Source organism: Myzus persicae, unplaced genomic scaffold (genome assembly GCF_001856785.1).
Source record: "Myzus persicae strain clone G006 unplaced genomic scaffold, MPER_G0061.0, whole genome shotgun sequence".
Taxonomy (NCBI): domain Eukaryota; kingdom Metazoa; phylum Arthropoda; class Insecta; order Hemiptera; family Aphididae; genus Myzus; species Myzus persicae.
In genome coordinates this window covers 49528-65370 of record NW_019104047.1, presented here as the reverse complement: position 1 = coordinate 65370, position 15843 = coordinate 49528, and the positions used below count along the sequence as shown (strand labels likewise).

The following is a 15843-nucleotide window of genomic DNA, read 5'->3' as shown; positions in this document are numbered from 1 at the left end:
ATTTTGTTTGTAATAACTAATAGCATTGAGCGGGGGATTGGCCCACCGTTGTTAATTGTTGTATGTTTTTGTTTTTGACAATAAACGATTGCGGCTGAAGGAGACGTATTGGCACCATAGTTCCTCCTCCAGTCATCGATACCATAAAAGGTTATTAGTGTATCTAGACAGCCTTAATAAGAAGATAGTGGTCAACCAGTTGAACGTATTCTACTGGTTTGATGTTATCAACAATTTGACGTTATATGGTGTATTTTATATTCCATAATAAATCGAACACTAGTTTGATCTCTTAAAAGTAAAATTGATAACCGCAGTAGAAATGAACAAAAAAAAAACCCCCAACGAAATAGTAGATAACAAAAGTTAAAAATTTGAACCAAATAATTGAAAATTATGAACTTCGCGGCGTTGCTTGGTGTCGTATCAGCGCTTCTGCGTAATCGGTATTTATTTAGACAATTTGGCTGACAATAATTTAAAAACGCTTTTACTAAAATATAATTTCATACAAAATTACCAACCTTGATTCAAAAACAGTTACAAATCTAAAAATTTGTAAAATATGCAAACATGTAATATTGAAATTAGTCGGCAATATCCATAGCAGTCCTGATAATTTGAAAAAAAATATTTGGAGGCGAGAAAAAAACTTAATATTAGTTAATAATTAATGTACTTATTTTTGTAATAAGCAGTTGGTACAATGTAGTGTTCTGTTATCATGACTATAATTGTAAATAGCGATAAATGTTGAACGGTATCGCCATCTCAAAATACATCATACACATTTATATATATCAATTAATATTAATATTCTATAATGTGCGAGAAACCAGAATTAAAGACAAATATTTTTAACAGTCCAATTATTTCCCCTCCGCGTTATGCACTTATATTATCTGCGTTCAAACAAAATTAATATCAGTCATAAAATAGCTCTGAGGTATTTAAAAACTAGGCTGTTTAAAATTGTTCATATTATGGTATATTTATTTATTTATTTATTTTTTTTTTTAATTTTCTGGCTTCTGGTTATTTAAACGGACCACCTGCATCGGATTTACCGCCGTAGTGCATGGCGTCTCCCGGTTTCGCTCACCCGTGGTACGCAAATATTATGCGTTCACTGATATATCTCGCAACATATCATTTAAAAGATCTCTGATGAACATTCCATTTTTCGTATTATTATTATTATTATTATTATTATTATCATCATCATTCATTATTATGAACTAATGACCGGCCATTAGAGTGGATGAAAACAGCGCCATAGGCCCGCCGAATTAGACTTGTAGACGTTTTTAGTGTCAGGTTGAAATAACTAATTAATTTTTATAATCGATTTAAGAGACTTTAAAATACGATAAATGAAGGTCACTATATTGTATAAGGTTTAATAACGGTCCCAGCAAATGTGTATAGGTATATACATGTCTGTAATGTTTTTTATACGTCATACCAATATAGCACGATCAATGACTGCTATCATGTAAAAAAGGTTTGAAACTAATACTAGTAAACTCATTTCGTAAATTATGATTAACAGACTTTCTAACCCAAAAGCATGTGTGTAAAAGCGATAATTTGTACTTTTCCAATAATTTAAAAAAATTAAATAAAGAATGATGTTCATGAAAATATTTTAACATTTCCCACTCGTGATTGATCGGGTGCATTTCAGTGCATTTAAGATACTTCATTGAACAGCTCGATTACGTGCTTGTTAAATATTACTCCGAGTTCGGAAATAATTGTTGTAGGTATATCATCACGCAGAATTCGCTTAGGAACATAATGTTATATCGCGTAGACGTCTTTCAGGATAATAATCATTTTTTTCGCAAGCAAGTCATGTGCATGTGCGTATAATAATATAATATTGAGTTATTGTACTATTATTTTTGCGTTTCAATGTAAGAAACGATCTGGGTACACATTTAAATCTCCACGTGAGTTGTTGAGTGCAGCTGGTTGCAGGCACGGTTCTGACAGATATAAAAATTAAAAAGCAATTAAGACGAAATGATTATTATATTAATTGAACCGTGTGTTTCACAAGTACGGCGATGGTCAGTCAATTAAATACGAATAGGTACATATTCGCGTTTATGATGTATAATAATATGTAGGTACGTACAACTGTATACACATACGAATAATACATAATATATATTATAATATCTAATACTTTATTATGTAGGTAGATACGTAAAATGAAAATATTTGAAATTATTAAGAATAAAGATATAGATGTATGGTACAATCTTCGTCTTAAGGACATACATTTTTGAACACTTTTCGATGCCTCGGGTGCAATACATATGAGAAAAATAAGTTATTTGTAAATTAAACTGTCACCGAGCGAAACGCACCGAAACGTGAGAGGCGCACGCGTCTGCAGCAGCCTATGTGTGGTCTATCTTTTGATGGATCGCCGTCATACGCTCGACTGACTAATTAAATATCAAATCAGAGAAAGGAGACTAATTTATTACAACTATGATTCTTTTTTAGATATTTAATTTTAAATTCCGAGCGACACGAAAGTGTACACCTATGCTAATACACTATGTTATACTGTTACAGCCGTTGGCGTAAATACTATAATATTATTATACTTCCACGTGCCATTTATATTTAACCCAAGCATCACCCACCGCTTCACACAATGTCGAATCAGAGACTAAAATCATATGCTGAACAAAGTGTGTTGGGTACGAAAATACGAGAGTAAAAACAATATACCGAGTATATTATTCTCATTGAGAAATATTACTATATACTTTTTTTTATTATGGGGACTTCAAATCTACAGTATCAAACTGATTCATTTCTTTTTTCTGTTACCCGGGGTACTTATTTCTTTTGTTGAGTGTTTTTTGAATTCATTGAAAACACTCTTATCAAATGACGGTATTTCGTGTAATGCAAAGTCTAGGTATTAAGTATATGTAATATATAACTAAGTAAGAATAAATATGCATTTTTTTTTAATGAAAAAAAATATAAAAAAAATATACATGTATATTATAGCTATACAATAAACTGAAATATGTAAATTATTTTATAATACTGTATATGAAACTTTACTATAGTCTGCGTCTCGAAAAGTGACGGCTGGCCGCCGTTGTACCCCGAACCTCACCCACTGCGTAGACAGAGGTTCTCATTCTATTTTTGTGTTCCGGAACGGAAGCGGGCACTAGGATGTACAAAATAAAAACTTGGTGGGTAGCTGTAAATTGCGTCCCATTTTTAATTTTTATGTAATTTTCGGCCTGGAAAAATTTAAGATGGCTTGGTAAACATATTGTCGACGGCTTTTCTTTTAAATTGTTACTAAGTTTCTGTCGATTCATGATTTGTTCCGAAATTTTAAAATAACTGTGATCTTTATAACTATCTATGCAAACATTATTATGATTAAATTTCAAAAAGCTCTTACGCGTTTTAAAGTTTTATTCCTTTCGCTTTTCATAACTTCCATTTTTAATAAATTGAAAATAAATGTTAACTTTAGATCAAAGAGTAAAACCTCATGCGTAAGATCGTCGGTCAAATGCACACTGGCTGCTAGTAATATTATTTTAGTGAACATATTATCTACATCGATTAAAGATTATCAATATTCAATACTTATGTTTAAATTGTGCAGCCGACCGGAAATCGGAATATCCCAGGCCGCAATTCACGTAGGTATATATAAAATATACCCAGGCCGTAATTTACATAGTATGTGACTATGACCTTTTTTGGGGGCCGTTTTCGACCAAAAACGTACCCTTCCCTTTTCGGCCAAAAAAAAAATTGCTGCTATATAGTTTTTATAAGTTGCATAAAATGTTGTTAACTAATGTAAGTATAGAACATTTTTAAAATATGAGAATATTAATATATTAACATTATATTTTTATGTTAATGTGTACAGTATTTTATAAAAAAAATTAAAAATGTTGTCAATAATTATTGTGTATAAAAGTAGTGTGTATAATGTATATATAAAAAATAAACTATCAGGTATAGAATTGTAGTAAAATTATTATTATTAACAATATAATTGATGATATACGTATACTATATGTTCTAGAAAATTATTAAAAGAATAGGTTGCATAAAATGTTTAAAATTATTTAAAAAATAAATTATGTTAACATATCACAAACCTATTCATATTATGGTTTAAAATAATTTATAAATCACAAAAAAAAAAATGGCATAAGGTTACCTATAAAATTATTATGTTCTGTCATTGTCTGATTTTTGTTAGCTCTGATTCATTGCGTTTTAAAATATTTGTTTTGAAACTAACTTAACAAAATCATACTTAAAAATGTGATTTATACATAATGTTTATTATTATATATTATTTTTTTTTTCGCATATATTATATAAATTTTTGTTTTGGCAGAAAAGGGAATCAGTCTTTTGAATTTGGTCGAAAAGTGAATTTACCGAAAAGGGAAGGGTACGTTTTTGGTTGAAAACGGCCTCGCCCCAATTTACAGACTCCGAACTTGGTAACCCATTATAAACATTCTTTATGATACTCGAATTGAATATTGTAATAATGTACGTTTGTTCAACATTTAATACAAATTTTAACTAAATTTAATTAATGTTTATATAGCATTGAGAATTTATTCTAGTTTCATTGTTTAAAAATAAATACTTTGTATAGTTTTATTAAATCCTGTTTTCTGAATCTTTCAATTCGACTCGGCCTAAATATTTATAGAAGTTTTAACATTGGGCAATGCTATGTGGGATATTAATTGGTGATTAGAATGGTTAAGTTGGGTAGCAGGGCTTGAAACCAAAAACATTTCCTCTTCGGTTTCGATATCAATTTTGGGCTTTTATGGTTCTAACCGGTATTCAAAATAAGTATACCATGTCGATTTCAACTTTCAAGCCCTGAAATAAAGTTCACCAATCTTATGATTTTCTTTGTCGAAATTATAAACGATATGGGTTATTCATTGCCTTTTGTTTAAATTATCATCGTATTTCTTCAGCTGCAACAAACCTGTTGACACTGGATTTACCTTTTCATTCAGCTCTCGAACATGGCAATGATGTGATTGTATTTAAATTCTGATTACATTGTTTTGGAATCAATTCATTTTCTTCAACAAACTCTCTTTACCTTGAAAAGCTTCAATGTCATCAAAATTAAATGTCTTCCATTTTTTTCAAAGTTTTAATGCCTTAATTCATTTACTTCCAAAACTTCCAGTGTTTGTTTTGTATCCATCCAGTAATGAAATATCACTCAACAATTGATAGTCTTCATCGTCGTAACTTGAACGTGCGTATTATTCTTCTTTCTCAATATTTTTAATACGATTTTTTTCAAATCTAAAAATATTCATCCTTAATATAATTATTCTGTAAAATAGTTATTTATTCATACAATTGTTTTTCGGGAATCATAGTTATATGCTAAGCCTTCTTATTTTCATTGAACGTTTTTGCTAACTTAGGATTTACCTGTTAATTTGATTTCTTGGCCCATGGTGATTTTGAAATGGAAACGCTGCAAATGATTTACTGTCTTTATCATGTCTTGCAGATCTTTAATTAAATTCTCTTTTGGAATCTTCCGTTTTCCTTTGAATTTTTTCATAATTTAATGTATTATGAGCGTTAAACAAGTCTAGCACTTGCATTTGAGAAGTTGTTACAATGGGTTCCACCTTTAGCGCATCACGCTTAGTACTGATCGTTTTTAATTCATAAAAAATTAACCGTTTCGCTGAATGGGTCATGCCATGAAAAACGTCTTTCAATTCTACTGTGTCAAACTGAGGTAATAACATCAATTTCTTTTTTCTGTTACCTGGGGTATCTCTTTTGTAGAGTCTTTTGAATTCATTGAAAACACTTTTTCCAAAATATGGGATCTCGTGTAATGCACTTTTTCAAACGTTAGTTCTTCCCTTTGCTTTGGGTCTATGTCACTATCTATTAGTTCCATTAGTTTTGTCTTGTTTGTGTTTATTGTTAGACCATTTTTTTTTTTTGTATGACATCACTGTCAACGATTCCATTAGGCAAGTAGCGAAACTCAGGACCAGTTCAAGTTAACCATGTTATAGGTAAAGCACTATTACTCCCTGTAATCCGGGTATAACACAATCATCCTCCTTGAGGAATCCAATGGAGAAAAAATACCAGAAATTGTTATATTAATTTTAGAGGATGTCTGCGTATTTTTTTTTCTTTTCTGTCTGGCCATGTGCAACATAGACGTAACAGAATTTATTTTTTTTTTTTTAATGTTTTTGCTATATTTGAGTACAACCACCCATTACAAAAATTATTGATAAAATATTTTTCATGGTATGACTTATCGATTTATCTAAATACTATTTCAAAATAATTTAAATCTACAACATTTTGTTTGTTTTTTTAAAGTCTAATGCAGAGTCAAAAAATAATCTTCTATGTTTAAAAATGAATCCCTTTTTCCCCTGGTCACCGGATCACGCATGGATGGCTGGACCGATTTCGCTAATTTTTTTTTTTTTTTGTATTTGTTTATGTTAATGGAATTTATTTGTTCTTTTAAAGAAAAAATTAAGAAAGTTATACGGAATGAACAACAAAAATATGTTTACTATATACGCTAATGACAGTAATGAACGATGGAACTGGCGAATATTTTATCTTAGAATGCTCCCGGTGGGATTAGGAAAATATATTATATAATGTCATTGATTTTGAGTAGCTACATTTTTTTGGCTAACTTTTTTTCTAGCTGAACCGACAGACATTGTCCTGTCTTAATCATGAATATTGAACTCAATTGGTATGATTAATAGAAAAAAAAAGTGTTTATTATTCTAATACTTAATGATATGCAAAATTTTTAGTATTTTTTTCTTGCCTGTATACCGTGTGTCCGGTAGACCGGTGTCTGATAAATCAGACTCTGTGTTAACCGATTCTTTAATTCAGGAAGTGACGAAAGTGCAACGAGCGGAGTTCATACTACAGGGATGTTGGTTGATTTAAATGAAACCCTGAGAAATAGCATACTTGATACAACCAACATCATGTCAAACCAATTTGATGTCAAAATTGCCAAGGTACTTAATATCATTAAAAATTTCTAAAACTTCGTACTGATGTTAAGCAGGTTTAAATTAAAAGTTTCTTGGGATGATATTGTTATTTTTGGGTGAGACCCAATTTTTCACTTGTGGCTCTGGAGATTGATTTTAAACACTTTTTTGTAAATACTTGTAAAAAGAGATCCAATATTGGATCTCATTTTTTTTATGTTATATTGTAACAATGATAATAAAATTAACTAGGTAAGTTACATTAATAGTTAACTATTTTTTAAATAATAACAAATAAAATAATCTTTATACTTGGCTTTATAATAAAAACAAATAAAAATATTTTTTATAACTGAATAGTAACATTTTTTTTAAATTATAATAAGAAAAGTAACTTATGTTAGTTATAGTGTCAAAACAAAGCAAAATAATCTGTATAATAAAAACAAAATAAAATTATTTCTATAACTGGATAATTGAATTTTTTTAAATTATAATAATAACAGTAACTCATGTCTCATTTTTTTATAGTAAAAACAAAATAAAATACATTTTTATAACTACCTTTATTATACAAAATAAAATAAACAAAACTAACAAAACAAAATAATTTGTATTAACGGCTAATATCATATTTGTAGCATAATAATAATAATAAAACTGTCTTTTATTTTATTTTAGGTATAATATGGTGGTGTATATCAAAAAAACATCTTTGGCATAAAACTTTGTCACATACAGTGCATTTTGTGGACACTTTAGTACAATATACTTGTGCATATTTTCTCCCCTCTTCTTCTTTCATTTTTTTGTAGCATACACAACATCTACTACGTTTACACTTTTGTAGCTTATGTTTTTCAGCTGATGGAGATTTTGGGATTACTGTCTTTTTGATTGAGCTTTCATCTAATGAAGACCGGAAATATGTAATACTCGTTGTACTTTTAGTAGTCAAGTTAAACAAACATGCAGCATTAACTATACTCCATTCAGTTTAAGTTGACCCGCTTTCGCGCATGCATACTGAGCCGCCGAAACAGTCTGACCCCCCTGGTCGGTGAATGGTATTCGGTGATTGGTCGCTGCCGTCGCCGATCATCGTTTACGATCGGAGTCAACAGCTGCCGCCAGGCATACGACATTGTATACAGAGTATTAAAAAGAATGTCTTGCTTTTATCTTTTATGTATTTATTTTTCATAATATCTTTAGTATTATTCTTTAGTATACACATTTTTTTTCAATTTTAAAACATCGTCATATTTACATACATTTTATACAATTTTTAAAACATCGTCATAATATTTACATTCACATTTTATACAATTTTTAAAACATTGTCATATATTTACTGATTATGTGATTTTAGTCAGATTCGGACTCAGAATCTGACGATGTGTCACCGGTAATTGTCAATGTCAAATTTGATGTTTCCGCTGCCAACACTTCGTCTACAATATTGTCAATTTCCCAAAAAAATTTTTCTTCTTTTATTGTATACTGTATAAAGTTTTTCCACATTACTTGATCTACTCGTTCTATACCCTCTAATAATAATTTTTTTACATCTGGTAATTTAAAAGTACTATTATTCATTTTTACTTGATTCTTAATAGATGACCACGCGAGTTCAATGGGATTGAGCTCGCAGTGGTAAGGAGGTAGTCTCAAAATTGTTTTATTACTAGCTTTGGCGAGTTCGTCTATCACATACTTGTTATGAAGTGGCTTGATTCTTTTAACAATTTCCAATAATTCTGGGATAACCATGGTATAATCAACGACCTCGCCTTTATCTTCTAACCATTTTATTATTTCGGCCTTCCTTGTAGACGATGTCGGTGATTTGTCTTTCTTTACCGAGTGATTTACGCTGTCCGTCACTATAACACAGTTGTCTCGCAGTTGAGGTAAAATGTTTTCCATCCAATCATAAAATGTCTGACCGTTCTTCTCATCATGATAATCCCATGAATTTTTTTTCGATTCAAAACATAACAACCCACCGGGAACAAATCCATCTTCGGAACCGATGTGTAGAACAATATGGCGTTTACCTTTGCCACTTGGAGCCGGAGCACCGGCTGTGAGCCCCTTAAGGAATGCATCACGGTGGGATTGTATTGTTGAATCTACACATACCTTATTTGGGCATTCGCCAGCATTTACCCATGTCTCGTCTAAATAATAAATGTGACGACCCTGTTCTCGGTATTCTCGTATTGCCCGTAAATATCGTCTACGCCATACAACGATTTCGTTTTTTTCAGTTAGAGCACTATTACGACTGCGCTTACAATAACGGAAATCCAGATCTTTAATAAGTTTGAACAAATTAGTTCGCGATATAGCCGGTAAACTTTTGTCATCAGAAACTTTTTTATCGATGGTTGGAATTTCACGTCGAAACCAAATATTATGGACATGTCTACCGACTGCGTTTCTCGAAAAGTCATCGTATAAATGGAAAACATTTTCTCTTACCCTTTTGCGTTTCGGAGAAGTCACTGTACATGATTCCTTGTATTCATTAATTGTCCTGTGCACAGTTGACTCGCCAATTCCCATATTTTTTGAAATTATCTGTCTCATACTCCTCATGGACATGTTGGGATCTTCCTCCAAATTTGCCTTGTACATGTTTATAATCCTTAAACGTTCGGAAGAACTAATTATCTAAAAAAAAAATGTACGTTTAGTACATTAGTACCAATAGTTCAGGAAATATATTGAAAAAACATGTTGTACAAGTTAAACAAAAGAAATAAATGAAAAAAACGAATAAAAAATAGGACTTAACATCTAATACTTTAATATATTTTGCAAAATACTCACTTTCCTCGTTTATTTTTTTTTATTGGTGATGGAAATAATTTGACTGACGGGCCTGCAGTCTCTGTGTTGCCACTTTTATCCATTGTTACAAATAAATTGTAGAATAAAATAAAAATTAGGTTTCAATAAAATGTTTAAACGAATCAGCGGAGTGTACAGGAATATACGTGTACGCGCGGAGTAGCAATAACGTTGTGTTAATTTAACTCACGGTGTATAGTGTCATATTCACCAGGTGGAAATGCGACATTGGACACTAACGCTGCGAGACATGCGCGACCAAAACCAGTTTTCGTCTGACGAGTATGTCTACTTAAACTGAATAGAGTATACACCAACATTTAATAATAAGTCAATAAAAACTTTTCTATACCATTTCATAGTTCTCCGTAGTGGATTAGAAAAAGAAGCCTTTTGGTCTGACAAATCAATACAGCCTTTCTCTTTGTTGTACATAATAACTGATTCTGGTTTTTGAGATGCTTTCTTATGTTTAGTTATATTTATCATTTAATTTGTTGATTTGGTACTGCACATATAAATATCTCTCTTGTCCTTCCTTTAAAACCATTACATTACTATCACTTCTTAATGAATTCTGTTGACCTTTTTTAATTTAGAATTAAAAACTTCCTTAGGGTTTGATTTTCTATTTGACCTTAATGTCCCAATACAATATGTTTTTCGTTGTCCAAGTTGTTCTGCTAATTCTATAGTAGCACGTTCGCGGTCACTTCACTATTTAATATTTTTCAAGTAACTTCCTCAGAGAATCACTTTTATATTACTGCTATAGCAGTAATAACTTATTTAGCATTAAAAATATACTAATATTGAAATGATCACAACACCTATTTTATTACTTTTCAGAATATATTTTTATTATTAATAATTAATTCTTCAAAATATATGCAACTACTTTTTATGAGTAAAAAATACATTATAATTATATTGCACAAAAAAAGAATCTATAAAAAGTATAAGTATATGAATAATAAAATAATAATAATAATAAAATTAATGCTTTATATAATATTATCCTTGTGCCATTCTTCGAAGCACTTACCAGGGCATAAAGGTTTACCACAACTTTTGCATTGGAATGATTGTTTTCTTATTTTCGTCTTATAGCACTGCTTACAGTTTTTGAAGTATGTTTCTTTTTTAAAATTTGGCGGACGAGATATTTTTTCTGAGTAATGATTATTTTCAGGTGCTGCTTTTTTTGTCTTTGAAAAGTTCTGCTGCAGTAGTTTCTATTGGAAGACCAATTACATTTTTGATGAGTAAATCACGGAATTGCTTAAAGGTAGTGTTTCTTACACCAAACTTTTTGTTAAAAATAAAATACGAATTCCAGGCGGTTATGTCGAGCAAATGAAATAGCACCGTTTTATACCATTTAGCGGCTTTTCTGGGACACGAGTAATAGCTTACCATCTGATCTGAACGATCTATACCACTCATAAAATCATTGTAGTCCTTTATCTCTATAGGTTTATTTTTTTCGCCCCCATATCTATTTGTTGTGGATACGATTTTCGGGTGATTTTTACTTGTAATACAGAGCACGTCTCTTTTATCTTTCCACTTTGACACATACACATTTTTATTGCGTCTCCAATCTCCATACATATTCACCAGGTTTTAATTTTTTGGCAGTCACCTCCTTGGGATTTCTTTTGCGATTGCTTCTTCATGTTCCCGTCGAGTGAGTTTTTTTTTCAAGCAATAAATTTGATAACGTGACGCTATTGTAAAAATTATCCATATAAAGGCCATAACCTTTATTTAAATACGGTTTCATTAGATTAATAACAATATTGTCAACTTTTGACAAACCTTCAAGGTTAGGTTCAATAACTGTTGATGACGTATTTTTACCTCTATACATGTCAATATTTAAGACGTATCCGTCATGTGTGTAAAGTTCGTAGAACTTAATTCCATATTTAGCCTTTTTATTTTTAATATATTGTCGCCATGTTAACCGACCACGATGTAGAAGTAAAGATTCATCAAGAGATAAATTTTCATCAGGGAATATAAGCTTTGGAACTTTTGTATAAGCATATCAAAAACGGGATAAATTTTCTTCATGGGACCAACTAATGGATTATCACCTGCATACTGAGCACTAAAAAATCTTAGTAATTTTTCAAACCTTCTTCCTGACATAATATGACTCACAATTGGATGATAGTATAACGGGTTGTCTGAAAACATATCTCTTACGACGGAAAATTTTAATGAGCCACCAAGAAGACACAAACCCAAAAACGTTTGAACTTCTTGCGAACAAGTTGGCTGAAAGTTTGACAACCTGGAACCTTTTTTATGATGACGTTCTAATGTTGACATTCTTTCACCATAATTATTAATATAACTTACAATTATATCAATAATTTCGTTGGTCCAAAATTGTTTGAAAATTTCAATAGGGTTATAACGTGCACATCATTAATTTCAAATTGTATACCAACATTATCTCTACAAAAACTTAAGTCTGGAATATCTGCATACGTTTCTACCCAACAATCAATGTCTAGTTCATCATCATTACAACTATCACTTGAACTTCTGAAGCCGATTCGTCATATGATGAAGAACTCGACAATGATAGTGTACGCGATGAGTCAGCAGAAATAATATTATCATTATTACCTGTAGAAATTGTTTTGTTGATTACTTTCGGTAAATATTCGGGGTCCACATCTGAATCGTACAGTTCAGTAGTGTCGGAATCAAATTCTAAACTTTCATTCAAAATTCTTCGATGTCTTGTTTGGAACGCTTCATTTTTATAACACAAGAATATTGTATGTATGTAAGTAAACATTATGTACGCAAATGTAAAAAAAATATAATATGAAAGTACGAACACGAGTGTCCTACGCACGCAATAGACCACGGATTACTAAAAATATGTGGAAATATATTGTATAATTCGGTTCATACGACGTATAAACTGATAAAAATTATTTTTATTATAATTATTAGGTATGATAGGACGAAATACAAAATACCAATGAGAAATATAAAAATAGAATTGTTTATTTAATTGTGCCCAAACATATGGCTGATCATAATAGGTCAGCCAGATGTATAGTTTCATTTAATACCATTGAAAATAATACTGCATGAACAGTAATGTCCGATTTCGCTAGTTTTGTATATTACTGTTATAGCAGTAGTGACCCATTAAAATTAAATGATAATTGAAAAAAATTGAAATTACTGCTATAATAGCAGTAAATGACCGTGAACGTGCTAGTATACCAATTGTCGATAATAAGGGTCCTTCCAAAATCTAAGTATGGATCTATCAATTCCATTACAACTTTAAATGATACACTTGTTTCCGGAGTAACTTCTTTTCCAGCATACACTTTCAGCTTAATTGTGTAGTTAGGGGGCATACAAAGTTTAAATAACTTAATCCCATATTTGTGTCTTTTGTTTTTTAAATACTGCTTAAAGAATAGTCTACCTGTAAATGGTGTACCATAGATTCATCGATACATAAAGTATTTGACTCAAGACATACAATTATTGGAATTAACCATAATGTCTTCAACTATGGTTCCTAATTTATATAACCGATTTGTTTGATCACTGGTTTCCTTATTAGAATAATGGATCATAGTTGATAAGTTTTGGAACCTATTTCTACTCATAACATTCCCAAAGTTTGTAGAAAATAGGGGGGAACTACTCCAGTACAAGCCAACTTCAGGTAACTGAACTAATCCCATCCATAATACAAGTCCCAACCAATTATGCATTTCTTCTACATCTGTATTTGTCCATTTATACATTCTGCTTTGACTTGAAAACGTTGAACTTAGTTTTTGTAAAGCATATATATTTGTATGTTCTACTAGTTTTTGAATAATATTATCATCGACAATTAATTTAAAAAAATCAAATGTTGAACCTTCTAATAATGTGTCTTTTAAATCAGTGTTTAATCCTATTTCTTCTGAATCAGGGTTGTAAGGATAATTATTGATGTGTCCGTCATCAGCACGCCACACTCGAGAAGTTACAGCTGCAGGTGATCCAACAAGTTTTGGGCGACCTCTTGGCCTTGGTGTTGGTGCTTGATGTGTGATAATAAGACTACTGGTTGGAGAATTATTATTATCTGATTCTAAAACAAATTAGTTCAATTTAAATAATATTTTCAATCGAGAAGCACACATAAACTTAAGTAAAATTATTTAATTACCAGCATCTGAATCAACACCATCATTAGTATTAAGAATACTGTTATTGTCAAAAAAATCAGGATCATTATCAGTATCATCAAAATCACTTCCTGAATCGTCAGAAAATTCGAAGTCTGAATCAACCAATAGAGCATCAATATCTTTATCTCGCAATTGAGACATTTTATATTACGATATGTATGAGTTATTGATTTAGCAATTAGATTTTACACTTAGACAGTTGTCATAAATCATAATAAAATATTAAATAACTTAGCAATAAATAATAATTAGGTATTATTTAATATCACAAACAAAATTCAAAATAATCTGTTATATTTCTTATCATACATTAGCACATGTTCATATAATATGATAAAATTATTTGCACAAGGTGCATTTAGAGCCTATTTAGGTTTTTATCAGTAGTACAATTCGCGTTAAGATCATATTAATATTAAAACAAATGTATTTAGATAAAAAATGTGATAACTCCGGGAAAAAAAATATTTGTGGAGTGCTAATGATATCTAAATAAAGTGGCAACATTGTACATTCTGATTCTGGTATTAGAATCATAATCAATGTTAACTAGTACTCACAGATATCTATACCACAGAATAACCAGAAGAGACACCTTTTCAGTTTAACATGGGTTCTTATGGGGCACAGATTTGCAACACCTGGTGGAATATCAGTGCTGCCGGTAGAAAGATAATTCCCATTATTCTTTGTTTCTAGCGCGACTGTTATTCCCTGAACAGAGGCAATTAGTAATTACCTTAAACGACGATTATAAAGAATCTTTATAATCGTGCTTTAGCCTAACCTAATAAGTAATAAAGTTGTAAGTTGCAAGTTTGCAACTTGCTTACTCGCCTCAGTGTCTTTTGTGTTTATGTTCCAAAATATGAAGTCTGTACTCTGTAAAGTGAATAACTGATTTTTCAATTTCTGTGTTAGTTAATTTTTATTTGAATTATAAAATGTATATTTTAAATTAATAACATAACATTTTTTGTCTAGCATAGGTAAGTGTAGATCATGAAATATATATTTTAGATCATAGGTGCATTGAACAAATAAATCTCAAAATACATTGTAGGTTTAAACAAATTTATTACAATTACATGTATATAATATATTTACAAGTTACAACTACCTAGGTACATATATACAAAAATAAAAAATGTGTATTGTATAATATTAAGTAGGTACTTATACGGTAGATACCTTTATACATATTAGTAATTTTTTTAGTCAATTAATTCTAAAAAGTTGTATAAAATGGTAAAATATGACACAAAATTTAATAATATTAATTATAAATGTTTTAGAATTGATAATTTCCTATTTTTACGTTTAGTTTCAGATAACATTGTTCTATTTAAAAATTTAACACTAGAAAAAATTCTAAAACGAATAAATAATTAAATAATACATTTAAAAAACAAAAATTACGATTAATTTGATTTAATTTCTTAATTAATAAAATAATTAAAACATTAATTTCAAATAAGAGCGCAAAAGTCAAACTGATGTTTTGTAAACAATCGCAGATATATGGACAGCTGATGTCGAAAGTTAGTAAACAAACCCTTATCAGTGTGACCAGACAGAAAGAATTTTACATTTTTATTATATACATGGATACACTGATATTCCACAAAGTTGAACAGATTTTTGAGTGCTCAGCGTGTGTCCATTCTGGTTATTCTGTG

General features: G+C 30.3%; 2 protein-coding genes across 2 annotated transcripts; both read right to left on the bottom strand.

The window, feature by feature from the left end:
- Positions 1–8441: 8441 nt before the first annotated feature.
- LOC111038053 lies at positions 8442–9716 on the bottom strand. The gene is made up of 2 exons (XM_022320979.1): positions 8679–9716; positions 8442–8621 (listed from the first exon to the last, which is right to left on the bottom strand). The coding sequence occupies exons 1-2, from the start codon at positions 9714–9716 to the stop codon at positions 8442–8444; spliced, it is 1218 nt and encodes a 405-aa protein (XP_022176671.1).
- Positions 9717–11120: 1404 nt separating this feature from the next.
- On the bottom strand, positions 11121–11546 carry LOC111038052 (piggyBac transposable element-derived protein 4-like). The gene has a single exon (XM_022320978.1). It carries the CDS (start codon positions 11544–11546, stop codon positions 11121–11123), a length of 426 nt encoding a protein of 141 aa, XP_022176670.1.
- Between the last annotated feature and the right edge of the window lie 4297 nt (positions 11547–15843).

Excerpts from the sequence above, each read along its gene's own strand:
- LOC111038053 (XM_022320979.1), bottom strand. The coding sequence starts at position 9,716 with ATGTACAAGGCAAATTTGGAGGAAGATCCCAACATGTCCATGAGGAGT. Across the intron at positions 8,622-8,678 it reads GGTCATCTATTAAGAATCAA|GGTATAGAACGAGTAGATCA; the intron begins GTAAAAATGAAT and ends TTATTATTAGAG.
- LOC111038052 (XM_022320978.1), bottom strand. The coding sequence starts at position 11,546 with ATGTATGGAGATTGGAGACGCAATAAAAATGTGTATGTGTCAAAGTGG.